The 14253-nt window shown below is 40.6% G+C and overlaps 3 protein-coding genes and 1 long non-coding RNA gene across 6 annotated transcripts; 2 read left to right on the top strand and 2 right to left on the bottom strand.

The window, feature by feature from the left end:
* Positions 1-21: 21 nt before the first annotated feature.
* Positions 22-2513, bottom strand: LOC116206865 (ataxin-10). The gene is made up of 3 exons (XM_031539692.1): positions 2333-2513; positions 1455-2093; positions 22-1349 (listed from the first exon to the last, which is right to left on the bottom strand). The coding sequence occupies exons 2-3, from the start codon at positions 2056-2058 to the stop codon at positions 466-468; spliced, it is 1488 nt and encodes a 495-aa protein (XP_031395552.1). The 5' UTR covers positions 2059-2093; positions 2333-2513; the 3' UTR covers positions 22-465.
* A 1700-nt stretch (positions 2514-4213) lies between these two features.
* Positions 4214-9263, top strand: LOC116206866. Its single transcript, XM_031539693.1, has 15 exons — positions 4214-4560; positions 4686-4813; positions 4953-5085; positions 5861-6017; positions 6096-6174; positions 6531-6571; positions 6658-6774; positions 6909-6989; positions 7497-7559; positions 7647-7698; positions 8014-8088; positions 8371-8418; positions 8506-8541; positions 8637-8711; positions 8847-9263. The coding sequence occupies exons 1-15, from the start codon at positions 4401-4403 to the stop codon at positions 8919-8921; spliced, it is 1320 nt and encodes a 439-aa protein (XP_031395553.1). The 5' UTR covers positions 4214-4400; the 3' UTR covers positions 8922-9263.
* Positions 9264-9276: 13 nt separating this feature from the next.
* LOC116206867 (bifunctional protein FolD 1, mitochondrial-like) lies at positions 9277-13262 on the bottom strand. Of its 3 annotated transcripts, none has more exons than XM_031539694.1 (6): positions 13019-13262; positions 12273-12560; positions 11227-11543; positions 10499-10735; positions 9980-10147; positions 9277-9806 (listed from the first exon to the last, which is right to left on the bottom strand). In XM_031539694.1, exons 2-6 carry the CDS (start codon positions 12469-12471, stop codon positions 9636-9638), a joined length of 1092 nt encoding a protein of 363 aa, XP_031395554.1. In that variant the 5' UTR covers positions 12472-12560; positions 13019-13262; the 3' UTR covers positions 9277-9635. The 3 variants fall into 3 exon arrangements, with proteins under 3 accessions (XP_031395554.1, XP_031395555.1, XP_031395556.1); XM_031539695.1 differs by having other exon boundaries at positions 13032-13262; XM_031539696.1 differs by lacking the exon at positions 13019-13262 and adding an exon at positions 12637-12947.
* Positions 9739-10420, top strand: LOC116206872. The gene is made up of 2 exons (XR_004156813.1): positions 9739-9866; positions 9936-10420. It is a non-coding gene; the product is annotated as an uncharacterized LOC116206872 (long non-coding RNA).
* Positions 13263-14253: the final 991 nt, after the last annotated feature.

Here is a 14253-nt window from a genome sequence, read left to right as displayed (position 1 = left end):
CTGGAGATGAGCTTTAATCCATGATCCATGAAAAAAGACCAGATATTTTCCATTAGAATGACTGAGAGTTCGATCACAGTTACATGGTATAGAAAATGGAAAGAACCCGACCCCAGTCTTTTTAGATGGTTATGCATAAATAACAGAAGTACAATTACAATATAGATCCAATGCGAGTTCGGCCATCTCTCTCGAACTTGGAGAAAAATTATTTCATGTCAATGAGTGAGAGACCCGATAGAGCTCGCAAGTGCAATGTTGAGCAGGACAGGGCCGACTAGAGCCACCAAGGACCACAGAGGCCTTTTACAGCCAAACAGTGTCCGAACATCAGTTGACCCGCATCAATTTATATTCCACTCGTACTCAAGATACATCAGGACTTGACCATTTCAGATCCGATAACGAAAGGAACCCACGCTGGTGAACAATTCCTTACTTCACTTCTCTAAGCATAAGCAAGAATCATGGTCGAGGGCAGTTTACAAGCTTTGGACGTCCTGTTCGAGGATCTAGCTCTACTCGGAGGCCCAATTCAGCAACCTCTGGTACATCCACGGATCCTTCAAGCTTCAAATCAGATACTTCTTGTTGGTTTTTGGGGTTATCCAGCAACAAGTTTCTGATAGCCCAGAGACCCCACTCTCTCAAGAACGGGTTATCTTCATCAGTAACGCATTGCTGCAAGAGGAGAGGAATCCCTCCTTTCTCTCTAATCTCATCTTGCACATGTCTCCTTCGGAATGAACAGTTAGCAATTACTGCAACGAGGTCCCTCCGAAATCCTCCATACGGGCATACCTTTGAACCGACAGAAGCTCTACCTTCCTCATTTTCGACATGCTTGATGGCTTTTCTGACTATTGCTGGTGGCTCGAGGTCACGGAGAAGGTCCAACAGAAAGTCTAAGAGTCCACGGGAGAGAAGAGCCAGAACAGCCGTCTGCACACTGTCATCAGCATCTCCAAGACCATCCTGTGCACATACATCTCTCAAGATGGTGAGCGAGTATCCTAGAACATCGATATTGGCAACTCCCGTCGGTAAACCACACTTGCGTCTCGAGTGAAACTCCACGAGCCCCACTGATCTTTCATATACCTCGAAAACAAATGAAGCAATATCTGCAGAGACTCTAACTTCTTCCAATCGCTCGTTCAGGATCTCCGCAACAATGCTCAGCAGATATGCCTGCTCTGGCGAGAATGTATCATCCTTGACCGTAACATCTTCTTCAGTATTACTAGGAGCAGGGGCGGTACACAACTTTGAAAAGAGGCTAGGTAAATGTGGCCCTTCTAAGCAGATTCTCGAGAGAAGCAACTTGAACCACATTTCTCCGAAACCAACTGTTTAGCCAGCCAGAAAATCTGAAATGTTAGGGACAAGATTAAGCAAAAATGGTGCACATATCGGCAAAGAGGCTAGAAAACGAAGGCAGTAACCCACTTTACCTGCAGAAACAGTTCTTACGATCTCAGCCACGAGGCCCAGACCATCTTCTCCACACAGCTCAGCCATGAAAGCGTCATTACCATCAGAACAAGCGTATACAATCATACATAACGGATCAATTGTCTCCCTGCTGCGAACTCTAGCAAGATCTAGAAATTCATTCGGAAAACACTGCATCCACATAGAAGACTGGTGTTTCTCTCCAGCCAATGAGACATTAGCCAGAACCTGCAACCCCATACGGATTATGCCAGAGTTTGGAACAGAAGATTCCACCTCAGTCCGCAAGACTTCTAAGATAACCTTCACTCCGTTTTGCTCTACGAACAAGTCCTGGTTGACAACCTCTCCAGCACATAGGTTCCTGAGAAACTTCAAGGATAACACGAGAACTTGACGTTGTGGATGCTGCCAGAGTTCTCGGGTGAGACGAAGCACCACAGCCAAGATGTTCTTGGAAGCAAGACCTGAGCGACCGGCCGCGGTCCTTGATGTTTCGATGAGAGCCTCCAAGGCTTCTCTAACAGACGACGCATTAGCAGAAGACAACAAGGGCTGAACTACTTCTTCTGGTAAATATGCTTCAACAGCTTCGTTCCCCATTTCCTAGTGAATGCACCGATCACCAATGCGCAGTCCTGCCAGAGAGCAAAACCTTCGACTTTAGCAGTTGTCCAAGCAACTCAGGCAAGTACTCTATTCAACTTGAGCTCGTATTGGGGCAACTGGACCCCCACTGAGATTCTCGGGAGGTCTCCATAGTTCAATCATTGTACCAAAAATTGAAACTTTTATCCAGCTCGGTTGGGACCATCACCATCAGGTCGAGCAATCAACTGCAAATCAATCAACTGGCCGGAAAAATCTACGAACTTACCGTTATATGAGAGTGGAAGATCGGGGAAGGAGAGCGAGAGCGGCTGTAGAAGCGGAAGAAGCTGCGGGGTTGCAGATAATCGGAGGTCGGTCGGAGGGGAAGGAGACGGAGGGAAGCGAAAAGGAGAAAGGCGGCCGGAGCAACGAACGCTGGGCTGGGGCGGGAAGAGCAGCAAGGAGAGACGAGGCGACGAGAACATAGATGTAAATGGGCCGTGTGGGCCTTGAAAGTATTCAAAGTTGGGCCTTGAAAATGTTCAAACTGGCCTAGTAAATTGTGCCGGAAAATTTTCTCGTTGCCTCGCCTCCGGTGGCCGTCGATTAATTTTTGGTGGAATCGGCAGCAAAATTCGATATAGTTGTGATGGTCGAAGGGGTGATATCAGTCCTTGGGTGGATCGGAGGACCACCCAAGTAAGTTTACGATGGATGGAACCATTGCTCCGTCAGGAATATGGGAAAGGCTTGGGCTTACTTATCCCGACGGGACCTCATGAAGGAGCGGGAGCTCTTGAGAGGTTCCATATCGCGGAGCCTAGGCAGCACTTCAGCTGCAGTTGAAACCGATCACTAAATTGTTGGATCGAGTCAGTGGGTGTTTGGTATATGGGAATTTATTCACATTCCTAAACATGTGAGTTCAAATTCTCATACCCTACAAGATTGACATGTTTCCCGTTTAGTTTCATGATCAGATTTTAAAATCATGATTTTGATTTTAACTCTACCCACTACACAACAAAAACACACGTTTCCCAAGTCAAATTTATAATACCATCTCATTTGTCTTTTTCCACAATCAAAATCAAAATCAAAATTATTTTAACTCTGAAACCAAACACCCCTTTAATTAGGTTATGGATTCTTATTTTCATATTCTCACTTGAGTGATAATATACATTACCACTAGGTGTAGGAAAGTGGATTCCCACCTTTATTACCTTAAAAAAAACATTATTAGCAGTTCTGATAGAAAAAAAATATATATTAGTAGGGCTAAAAAGTAAATTACCGGTAATTTAATTGGGGAGGATAAATCTTCAAGTAATGTACATTACCAGTAATGTGATTACTGAAAACGTGCAAAACGCACCAAGTGAAATTAGAATTTTCGTTTTTTTCCCCTCTTATTTTAGTAAGCTGATAAAAAAAAAGAGAATATTTAGGAGATCATACACTAATATCTTGGAGGCTGGCATAAGATGAGCACCCCAAATAGAATATTCTAGGACTTTGGCACTCAAGTTGGATATATATAAACACAAAATAGTACAAAGCATTAGCATTATATTTATTGATGATGGGACAGACTTAGAAAATTGACCATTTCACTCGTTACTTTCACACGTTATTAGGCCACATTAACGTCTCACTGTTCACGTTCAATATTTCAATTAATGACGGAAAGCACATTCATGAATTTTTTATTGAAATTTATGACCACTGCAACTTTATCGAATTTCACTATTATTTTCTTCTTCTTTCATTTGGACATGTCACATTTCGAAAATTCCACAACGTGTTTAACAAGGAAGAAAAGTAACTTTTTTTAATGCAAACTATAATTATAATTGGAATTAACCGATTTCTGATTCCTTATAAATCAAGTCTAGTAGGCCAATTGTGTCTCCACCGGCTCCTTTTGACTCCAACGGTCCAACCAACTAAAATTATTAATTCACCAAAAAAATAAAATAATGAATGCAGATGAATAAATCTATCATTCCAACTAACCAAATAATTATCATTATGATCATTCGTTCAATTTTTTTTTAAACATCATCTTATTTAATAAAATTAAATTAGTAATAAGAAGATATATAATATATTAAATAAATAAATACAACAAATAATATAATAATAAATAATAAAATAGTAAACGGGGGCCTCCTCATGCACCGACCGCCACCGGGAGCATTTGATACGGCGCGTCGACTTCGTCGTCTTCTTGCTCTAGCCGGATTTCTGCAAATTCGCGCCAAGTTGAGCCCTAATTCCTCAGATCACTGTCCCTCCGGTTCGGAAAGTGCCATCCGTTTCCTTGCCATTTCCGCAGCTGGCCGTTGACTATGGCTTCGACGGAGGGTCTCATGCCCATAACCCGGAGCTTCCTCGCTTCCTACTACGACAAGTACCCCTTCTCCCCGCTCTCCGACGACGTCCACCGTCTCTCCTCTCAGATTCGATCCCTCTCCTCCGATTTGCTCTCCCACCTCCCCCCTAATGAAGGTTTCCTTCTCCCCTTCCCTCGGTTGAGTCCTGTTTGACGTTTCTTTTGGGCTCGGGATTCCATTTCCGGTTAATGCCTGTGGTTGAGTTCGAATGTTTCATTGATCTGCTTCTTTTGTGATTAGGCGAGAGCGAGTTGGTGGAGGAAGCGGACCGCAGTGCTCCCCATAAGGTTGATGAGAACATGTGGAAGAATCGGGAACACATGGAAGAAATTGTCTTTTTGCTCGACAGATCCCGTTGGCCGCCTGCGGTAATACACTGGAGTTCACTTGTCAATACGCTGCATTTCGTTCACTACTGAGAAGTCATGATGTGGAGATGTGCACTTCTGCTTTGGATAAAACTTGATTGCTTCTGTATTCAGAATCTTGTTTGTTTGGTACGTGCAGCTTCGGCAGCAATCTGCCCCTGAACTGGCCGAGCTCGCTACCTCTTTCGATCAGATCAGGGACAAATTTAAGCGGACCTTGAACACATTGATGTCTTTTCAAGCTAAAAACTCCGAGCGCGTGTTCAACACAGGTTACCCCTTCCTTCCTTTCTGTGAGGAACATGCTACAGATGCAGATCATTGATGCGGTGCACAAAGATGTAATTTTGCTGAACACAAATGCGGAAATAGTAACTCTGTTTGCAAGATTCACAAGAAATGAGTAGAATGGGGTGAAATGCCGAATAGAATAGATTGAATGATGTTTCCACGTTTGCTTTTTTCTGGGAACAAAAGGAACGGGTTGATATCCCTGAATGTATATAACAGAAATATATGGGAACAAGGAGTGAGACTATTCCAATATGCCCTATTTTTGGGTATCAAACATGCCATTAACCATTTCTTGGGATTTTGATCTTTCACTTATCGAAGTTGTTGGAGTTTATTATATCTACTCTCTTTTGGGTTATATAATTGGAGGGTGAGTTGATCTCTACCCTCTGGTATTTTTTTCAGTTAACATGGTAGATTAATTTGGCAATCTCTTTCTTGTGTATCAATGCAAAGTCTATGAGACTTGCAATTTATTTTGTCTTTCTTGTGTATCAATGCAAAGTCTATGAGACTTGCAATTTATTTTGCCTAAGTGTTTGGAGATATTTAATATGCAGTAACCCTGTTAGGATTTGAAGACTATTTCTAGACTAAATTAAACTTTGATTCATTTTGAACTATTATGCCATGGTGATGCATGCCTTGGCACATGTTATTACTTCATCAATATCAGCTGCAAAGAGTAGCATGGTTAGTGGTGGGAAACATTAAAGAAGACTTCATGATTGAGGCATTTATCGAATTTTGCAGTTATGACTTATATGCCTCAAGACTTCCGGGGAACACTTATTAAACAACAAAGGGAGCGGTCTGAGAGGAACAAGCAAGCAGAGGTTGATGCAGTGGTTAGTTCAGGTGGATCTATACGCGACAGATATGCTCTGTTGTGGAAACAGCAAATGGATAGGTATGACCCATGGTTTCTATTTGATTTTTACATTGCAGAATATGAGATCTCATTGTCAAATTCCGAACTACTGTCCAGGAGAAGGCAGTTGGCTCAGCTTGGCTCTGCAACAGGTGTCTATAAAACCCTTGTGAAGTACCTGGTCGGAGTTCCACAAGTACGTTCCATTTCCATTCTCATGCTCATGTATATGTTCTGCTTCTGCTGGACCATGTATCCATTCACGTTAAATGAACTGTACAACATATGCATGAGTTGGAGCTGAATTTTGTGGCTTGACACCCAATAAGAACCCGGTCTCAATTTATGTCCCTCATAGGATAAAGAATTGGGAATGATGTGATAGTTCCCCTTATTTTGTTATTCCAAGTGATTGAGATTGTTAAAAGTAATAAACTTGGGGGTATAATAATTTAGACGGATATGTTGATCGTATTTTGTAGACATTTGCTTTTCGTGGTTTCCTTTGGAAATCGTCAGTGTTTAACAAGTGATACTTTTTTGCTGGTGCAGGTGTTACTAGATTTTATTAAGCAGATCAATGACGATGATGGGTAAGTTGGTTTTCTTTTGATGTTGTTTTATTTTGCCTAAATCTATCGGAGCAGTAAAATTCATCTGATAATTTATTTAACAACAGACCTATGGAAGAGCAAAGACAGCGTTATGGGCCTCCTTTGTATAGTCTTACATCAATGGTGCTTTCAATAAGACTCTTTCTTTCACTCTATGGGAGGCGGTTTCAGACTAGAAAATTGTAAGCCGTCTTTCCATTATCCTAAATATTTGATCGATTCTTGTATAATTATCCAAATCTATAATTTTCTAATAAGCCATGGCAATTTCTACTGCTTCTTTTCTTGTGTTTACACTATTGGAAAACTGTAACAGAGAAAGTGATGAAGTAGCTGTTCTGGAGCAAGCAGTGAACGTTTATATCTCAGAATTTGTTAGATTCATTACATTTATCAGGTATTTTATTCTAAATGCAAAAGAATGATGCAATCTGAAGTTGATACCTCTAGCGTACCTCAGCTTGTTCTTGCCAATTGTTTGACAATCCTTCATATTCAGCTGTATCAATTACTTGATATCTCAGATTTTAGTAGCGTTCCATGTAATTCCTAGGGATTGAGAGGGGAAACAGAAATAAAGGGAAATAGTTAACAGAAGCAATGGTAATGATTGTTGGTTTCTTAATGGTCCATTAATAAGCATGTCTCTGGGTTTTTATACGCTGATATATGCATGAAATTATCCTACTTACTACTAATAGATTCCTTGTTAGAACAATTGAAAATGGAGGAACCTATTGATTTCCCATATGATTGATATAGTTTAAAGTTTAATATTTTTCTCGTGTGAATGGAATAAGAAAACAATCAGTTAATCTATGCATCTGTGTTAATTGCCTTTGAATATTGGTATCAGTTTTTTATTGCACGTATTGATCCTTTTTTCCCCACTTTTTCCTCTTAGTGAGGTCTTTGCCAATTCTCCATTCTTCATTTCGGCAGAGGAAGCTGGTGCAATTGAAGCCAGGTAGCGATCTTTTCTTTCAAGTTTCTTGCCCTTCTATTTGCAGGACCATGTCTTTAACCTTCACTTTGTCCTGTCACTTCCGTGTAGGAATAATGATGACTTCAAGGAGATAAGTATACCTGCTGGTAAAACTCATGAGGTGAGTTCTAAATTTGGCTTCATTTTATTAGTGATAGTGTATCTAAGTAGACTTGCACTTTCTGCATTATATTCATTAGCATTAATAATGGTGAGCAATTGAATTTCTCTTTCATGATGAAAGGGAAACAGTGACTTCTGTGTAAACAAAGATATCCTGCAAGCAGAATTCGTTGACAGATAGTATCTCTAGGATATGCATGTGTATTTTGTGATACGGGTGGGCAGGGGTTGCTTGTCCTTCTGTGATGATTTTTCCCTCTCGCTGCATTCCTCATGTATGTGTTACGAGGTTTAATTTGGCATAATGTTCCAGGTTTCGTTGACAGTGGATTCACTAAACTCGTATATTGCCTGGGATTTCATGCTTGTACAAGGAAAAGTGAATCTGGTATGAGGTTTATGCTTGCATTTCTTGGTTTACAGCAGTCATGTTCTTCCAGTATGATGGTTTCTTTGGCTCCATTTTTGCTAACCACTCTCTTACAAGTTACAATGTTTTTGTTTCTTTTGGAAGTATATGACAAACTGCTTTAAAATGAAAAGTGCTATTTAAGTACGTTTCCTGAGCAAGCCTCCACCTGATAGTTTGTTTCCTGTTCATTGATTACAGCGGTTTCTATAGATGATCACAGTTCTCTTATGGTGAAATTCTGTTTCTGTTACTGATCAGGATATCGGATTCAGTGTGGAATGTCTAAATGCGTCGGGCCAAAAAACGGTGAGTTGGTCCATTCATTTGTTTCATCTCACAATCATATATTCCATCTTTTCTGATTCTTCATCTTGAATGGTGGTGGCCTAATAGCTGATACTGCCCTACCGTCGCTATGAGGCTGATCAAGTAAGTCACAACTGCATTCTATCTCATTGATGGTTGATTTATAAAAACCGAGCGACACCTTGGTAAGACATCTAATTTCATTTCTTCATAAATAGGGCAATTTCTGCACCTGCATGGCTGGAAATTATAAGCTCATCTGGGATAATTCATATTCTACTTTCTTCAAGAAGGTAAGCATGACTCTTTTCAGGATTGGTTGTTAGTCCTTCTCGGTGGCTATTTTATTTTCTTCTCATGTAAGAATTTTCTGTTGATTTTCTTCCCCTACCATCAATTTTACTGCGTCTATTTAATTGTAATAATAGGCATTGCGATACAAGGTGGACTGCATACCTCCGGTTGTGGAGCCAGCTCAATCCACAGCAGAGGCAGAAGTATGATCAGGATGACTTGTGTATATGTTTTTTAATTGCGAGATTCATGCCTTTGCTGTGATTATTTCCCACATTCGAGAAGATTCGTGCAATTCTTTGAAATGCTTTATCTCAGTCCTCTCGGTGCCCTTGACATTTGACGGCGACTGCACAAGAGGATTTGATTATCTGGCGTTGACAGTGGAAGCTTCTGTACTAAATGTCTGCAAAAATTTACCTAGTCCAACTGATCTTTCTTGCAATCATTCCAAAAAATTGTAAGCCATATTTGCTGTTCGTTGGTTGCTGGAAATGTAGCAATTGGGGAAGACAAGATGTTACAAATGAATGACAAAAGGAGTGATCGGATGAGACATAGCAATTGAGGAAGACAAGATGTTACAAATGAATGACAAAAGGAGTGATCGGATGAGACGTATTCGGCTGCCAGACATTAGTATCATATCCCATCTCTTTGTGCCAGAGGCTCAGCTGAATTCTTAGGTTCTTAGGCATATGTTGGGCTGTTGCATTGAATATTCCTCAGGCCAAAAGCCCCTCCTGTCCATCTATAAAGCTATTATTATTAACCTGACTTTCTAAGTACGGAATCACTCATCTTGGATCATTCCAATGCCGAGCACATAAGGCACCCATGGAGCTGCGACTATGGCTCAAGTTGGAGTTTGAAACACAAAGCTTAGACAGAACAAATTCTTTTCTCCATGAGGAGGCTCTATGTCAGGAAAAGTCGTATGCTCGCTTGGCAGCATCGAGGGTATTTGAAAGAAGCATCGCGATTGTCATGGGTCCAACTCCTCCAGGTACTGGCGTAATAGCCGATGCCACCTTCATGGCTTCTTCATAACATACATCTCCCAGGAGACTATACCCGTGCTCACTGTCTGGGTCCTGCAGGTCCATTTCACTATTCCGATCAGAATCTTAAATCACTAAAAATAGATTCAGTGGGTAGGCATTCGCACAACTCTTCATCCTGATAATTTTTTGCCCTTACTGAATTAGTGTATTGAATGACAGGACAAGAAAGCAGTGTCAACGCAGTAAAGTTTAAGATTGTTCACCTCCACTGGGTACGTCCCAACGTCAATAACAACAGCTCCTGGTTTAAGCCAACTACCCCGTACCAAGTTTGGGACTCCTGCTGCTGAAATCACAATATCGGCCTCAAGCGTGATGTCTTCTGGATTCTTCGTGAATGCATGCACTACACTCACAGTTGCATGGTGCCTCTGCCAAAACAAATATGGGACAACCCTAATCAGACCTCATTGACCTGGTGAATTGCGGGGTCAGCTTACTCCTATAGGGTCTACTATTACTTGGAGCCAATTCAGTCCTCCACTTTAATGTCTGGGTGTTTACTTCCCTTACAACTCTTGCCGACATGGCACATTTTCCAACAATTTGAATGAAGACTAGATTCTTTTGGATGATGTGGTGCCACATCAATCCACCACTGAACAGGACTCAATCAAATAAAACAAAAACTCAATTATTAAGAAGTGCAAGTACTTTTATCAAAAGAGATCATTTTCATTAAAAGAAGTGTTGAGGACTTTCACTATGAAGAGGGCAATTACCTGCAGGAGAAGGAAGGTAGGCAACCCGACAATGTTACTCCTCCCGATCACAACAGCCTTCTTTCCCATAATTTCCACACCTAATCTGATCAAAAGCTCAATGCAACCCTTTGGAGTGCAGGGGATGAAAAGGGGCTCTCTTCCTCTCATGGCAAGATCGCCCATGTTCACTGGGTGGAAGCCATCCACGTCCTTTTCTAAGCTCAACACGTTTAAGATTCTCTCCTCATCCAAATGCTGCCATAAAATATATAGATGCAAGTCAGCAAGTATTTTCATTGTCTCGCGCTATGCCTACTCCATTTATGGGTTCACTAAATGGCCATAGTGCTTGAGACATAGACTAAGAAAACAGAAGGTTTGCTAGAACAATACCTATAATCCTTAAGTATATTAGGGATATCTAACCCAACCTGCTGAACAAAACCTTTTTACTTAGTAACAACCTTATGTTGAAAGATGATATCTTCATGTAAACTGGACTACAAGAACCATCTCCCCTATACCAGATAGTACTTATTGAATTGTCTAGGGTGCATCGGCACCCCTAGTTAGAGATCGTATTATCTTCATCATGTATAGATTTATCCGTTTCTTTATATTTGTTTAGCCACCTAACTGTACCCTAGAGTTGCATGCTAGCCTATAGAAATTTCAAAACCAAACAGCAGAAATTCAGAAACCTCTTCAAAAGACAAAAGATACAGTGCTCAGTTTGAGGAAGTTACATCGGGTAGAGGAAGCTGCACAAGTATACCATGAATGGAAGGATCCTTGTTAAAACTCGATAAGGCCCTGAGAACTTCATCTTCTGAGCAATCATTTGGCAACTCGGCCAGCAAGGACTTAATTCCAGTTTCCTCGCAAGCTTTAATCTTATTGCGGACATAAGTTTGAGAGTCCTTTCTATCTCCAATCATAATCACAGCCAGCCCAGGAATCTTCCTGATGGAGTCCTTCATCCTTCTTACCTCATTAGCTATTCCTAACCTAATTTGCTCCGCGATCAACTTTCCGTCGATTACAACAGCATCCCCTTCTTTGGCTGAGGTGAATATCAAATACAACCATAGCGGTTCTTAACGAAAAAAGGAGATTCCAATTCAGGATATTGATAATGGGAACAGAAAATTGAGATGAGTATAGATTAGAATATACAAGACATATGGTTCTCAAGATAAATTCAGCTCAATCAACAAATTTCACATGATAATATATATAACAAGAGTGAAAATGAACAGGCTGAATGATAACAGGCAGTCAAGCCCTGAAACCCATTCACATAACTTTAGTTAAAATGGATACGCATGCTGGACGCTATTAAGCAACAGGGGAGGTCATATGTTGTTCTATATAAATTCTTGAACATGTCCTGCATATTAATTCTAACAACACAACCAAGTCCTTTACAGGCACAAGTAATTAAGCCAACTCCATCCCTTCCAATATTTTCAGAAAGAAAAGGGTGGAGTAGTAATCAGGAATGACTACAATTGAAAGCCTTTCGTTTTTCGACTCCCAATGCTTATAATTAGAGCTACAAGCTTAGTTCACAATAGGGAGCTGATCAAAGAAAAATAGTTAGAAGAGAAGGAAAATTGCTAAAATTGAAAAGGTAAAATCTTTATTATCACAGTGGCAACAGAACACTTGTTATGGGTTGAAGAAAAGATGTACTAATAATGGAGGAACAATAATGCAATGCAAATGCCACAAATGAAGATGCCATAAAATTGCACAAACATGGAATAAAAGACTTAGAAAAACAACTTACAATCGTCATCAGTCGTTAGAGGATCAGAGCAGGTAAATTTAGGAGCCCAAACGTCGGGGAGGTCAAGCGAGACCAGAGGCGGTGACATTATGATTCTGCCACTGTGTTCATCCATCACGTTATGAACAAACCTTGCAGTGGCTTGTACTGATGGCATAAACTTAGCCGCCTTTTGTCTGAACATCCTCACCGTCAACATAACTGTTCAGACCCTCCAAGTTCCAAAATCATCATTTCGGTTTCCCTCACATCTTTCTCGCTACCTGACCCTCTTCAAAACCAGACAGCCTGCAACGACAGCACCAGAGCTATATCACACACAAACCAAACCTTGGAGCGCGGAAACATAATGACGGTAACTAACCTATAAAAGTACAGACACCCCCATCAATCAGCTTCATAATCGGAGAAAATAGGGAACCTCATACCAAGGCCCGATATCACTCACTAATCGAGTCATCAGCTCCAGCACTTGCCAATCCATCTAATGGCTTCATATCATTATTGTGCCACAACGAACATAGTTACACTACTGATTAAATTAACTCGCTTGAGATTCTACAGAGTCCTAATGAGCTCAACTCAGTTTCTACATACTGAACATGACAAGGCTTTCGGTAATTCGTACCAGAAACATGAAACACACGGAGACGTGCATACATACGATGACTGTTGGAAAGTTCATTGATAGGTGACCCCTATACTGATCAAATTCGGATTGCAAGGCACGGAGTTCGAAATTTTACCACCGAAATCAACCTGGAAAATCAGAAGACGAGAAGAAATTGCAATTGAGCTCAGTCAACCGAAGAGGATTAGAACTTCGAAGGCTCCTGGCCCTGCCTCAGCCTCAAGGACTTCGTCGATGGCATCCAACGGCTGCGGACTTCAGCATCTGCTCCGCCACCTCCGAGAGTGAAGCGGGGGCGCCACTGGCTTGCTGACGACGAGGAAGAGCTTCACTTCCGCGCCGGCTTGTCAGTGTCACGTGCTTCAGTTCATTCCTTTTCAATACTCCGTGGCCCCGAAGTTTGCTTAAATTCTTCTTTTGACCCCAATTCTCTGTACTCTTTACCATTTTCGCCACTTGTGTTATGCTGTACGGTTTCTCTTTTCTTTTTTTGTTTTCTGGCTTTCTGATGGGGACCTAATCCAAAATTCTACTTCTGCAACATAAAACACAAGATCATGCGAGATAGACTGCCCGTATTTCCTGGACCAGATCTTTGTTATTTCGGGTAACGGCATTATGTATCTTTCACGAGGTGCATAATATTGTTGGACTCACGATTTAGATACTCTATCGGCGATTCAGCAAGCAACGTGTATAGACCAGTTAAGGAATTACACCTTTTTTTTAAGACGAAACCAACAACAAAGTTCGAAATCCATCCATCCGATTCCATGAACCAAAAGAAAGTCGCACGTATCTAACTAGCCAAAACTATTACAGCATATATCGATGCTAACCATTGCATGGGTTGCCATCAACATAGTCTCTAATCATGTACTTTTGAGAGATCTTCATATTCGTAAATAGAACTACTCATGTACCTTTATTTATTTTTTCATTTTTTTATATTATAGTTAAAACCATAGACCTTTCTTTCAAATAAAAAAAAAAAGAGTCTAGGAAAATCTTCCTTAACTTCAGATTGTTTTCTGGGGGCTAATTTATTTCCTTACAAACAAATATGTGTATATGCACGTTAAACCTGACAGGAAGAAGGAGACATCATGGGTCATTTTTGGTGTATCAGAAGACAAATATAAGTATTTCGGGAGAATATATGCTCTTGTTTGTGTTGAATTTGAACGTATAAAAGAATGTACTTAACAAAATGAATTTATTTAGGAGATGTGATTATATTTATAAATTTATATATAAGAGTTTAAAATAATATAATAATCGTATGAAAAGTTGGGATAAACATTCTTTAAGTCTTATGGGGACCATTCCATTAAATTGGAAAAAAAATAC

This window comes from Punica granatum, chromosome 5 (assembly GCF_007655135.1).
Source record: "Punica granatum isolate Tunisia-2019 chromosome 5, ASM765513v2, whole genome shotgun sequence".
Classification (NCBI taxonomy): Eukaryota; Viridiplantae; Streptophyta; class Magnoliopsida; order Myrtales; family Lythraceae; genus Punica; species Punica granatum.
This window is presented reverse-complemented; position numbering and strand designations above follow the sequence as displayed.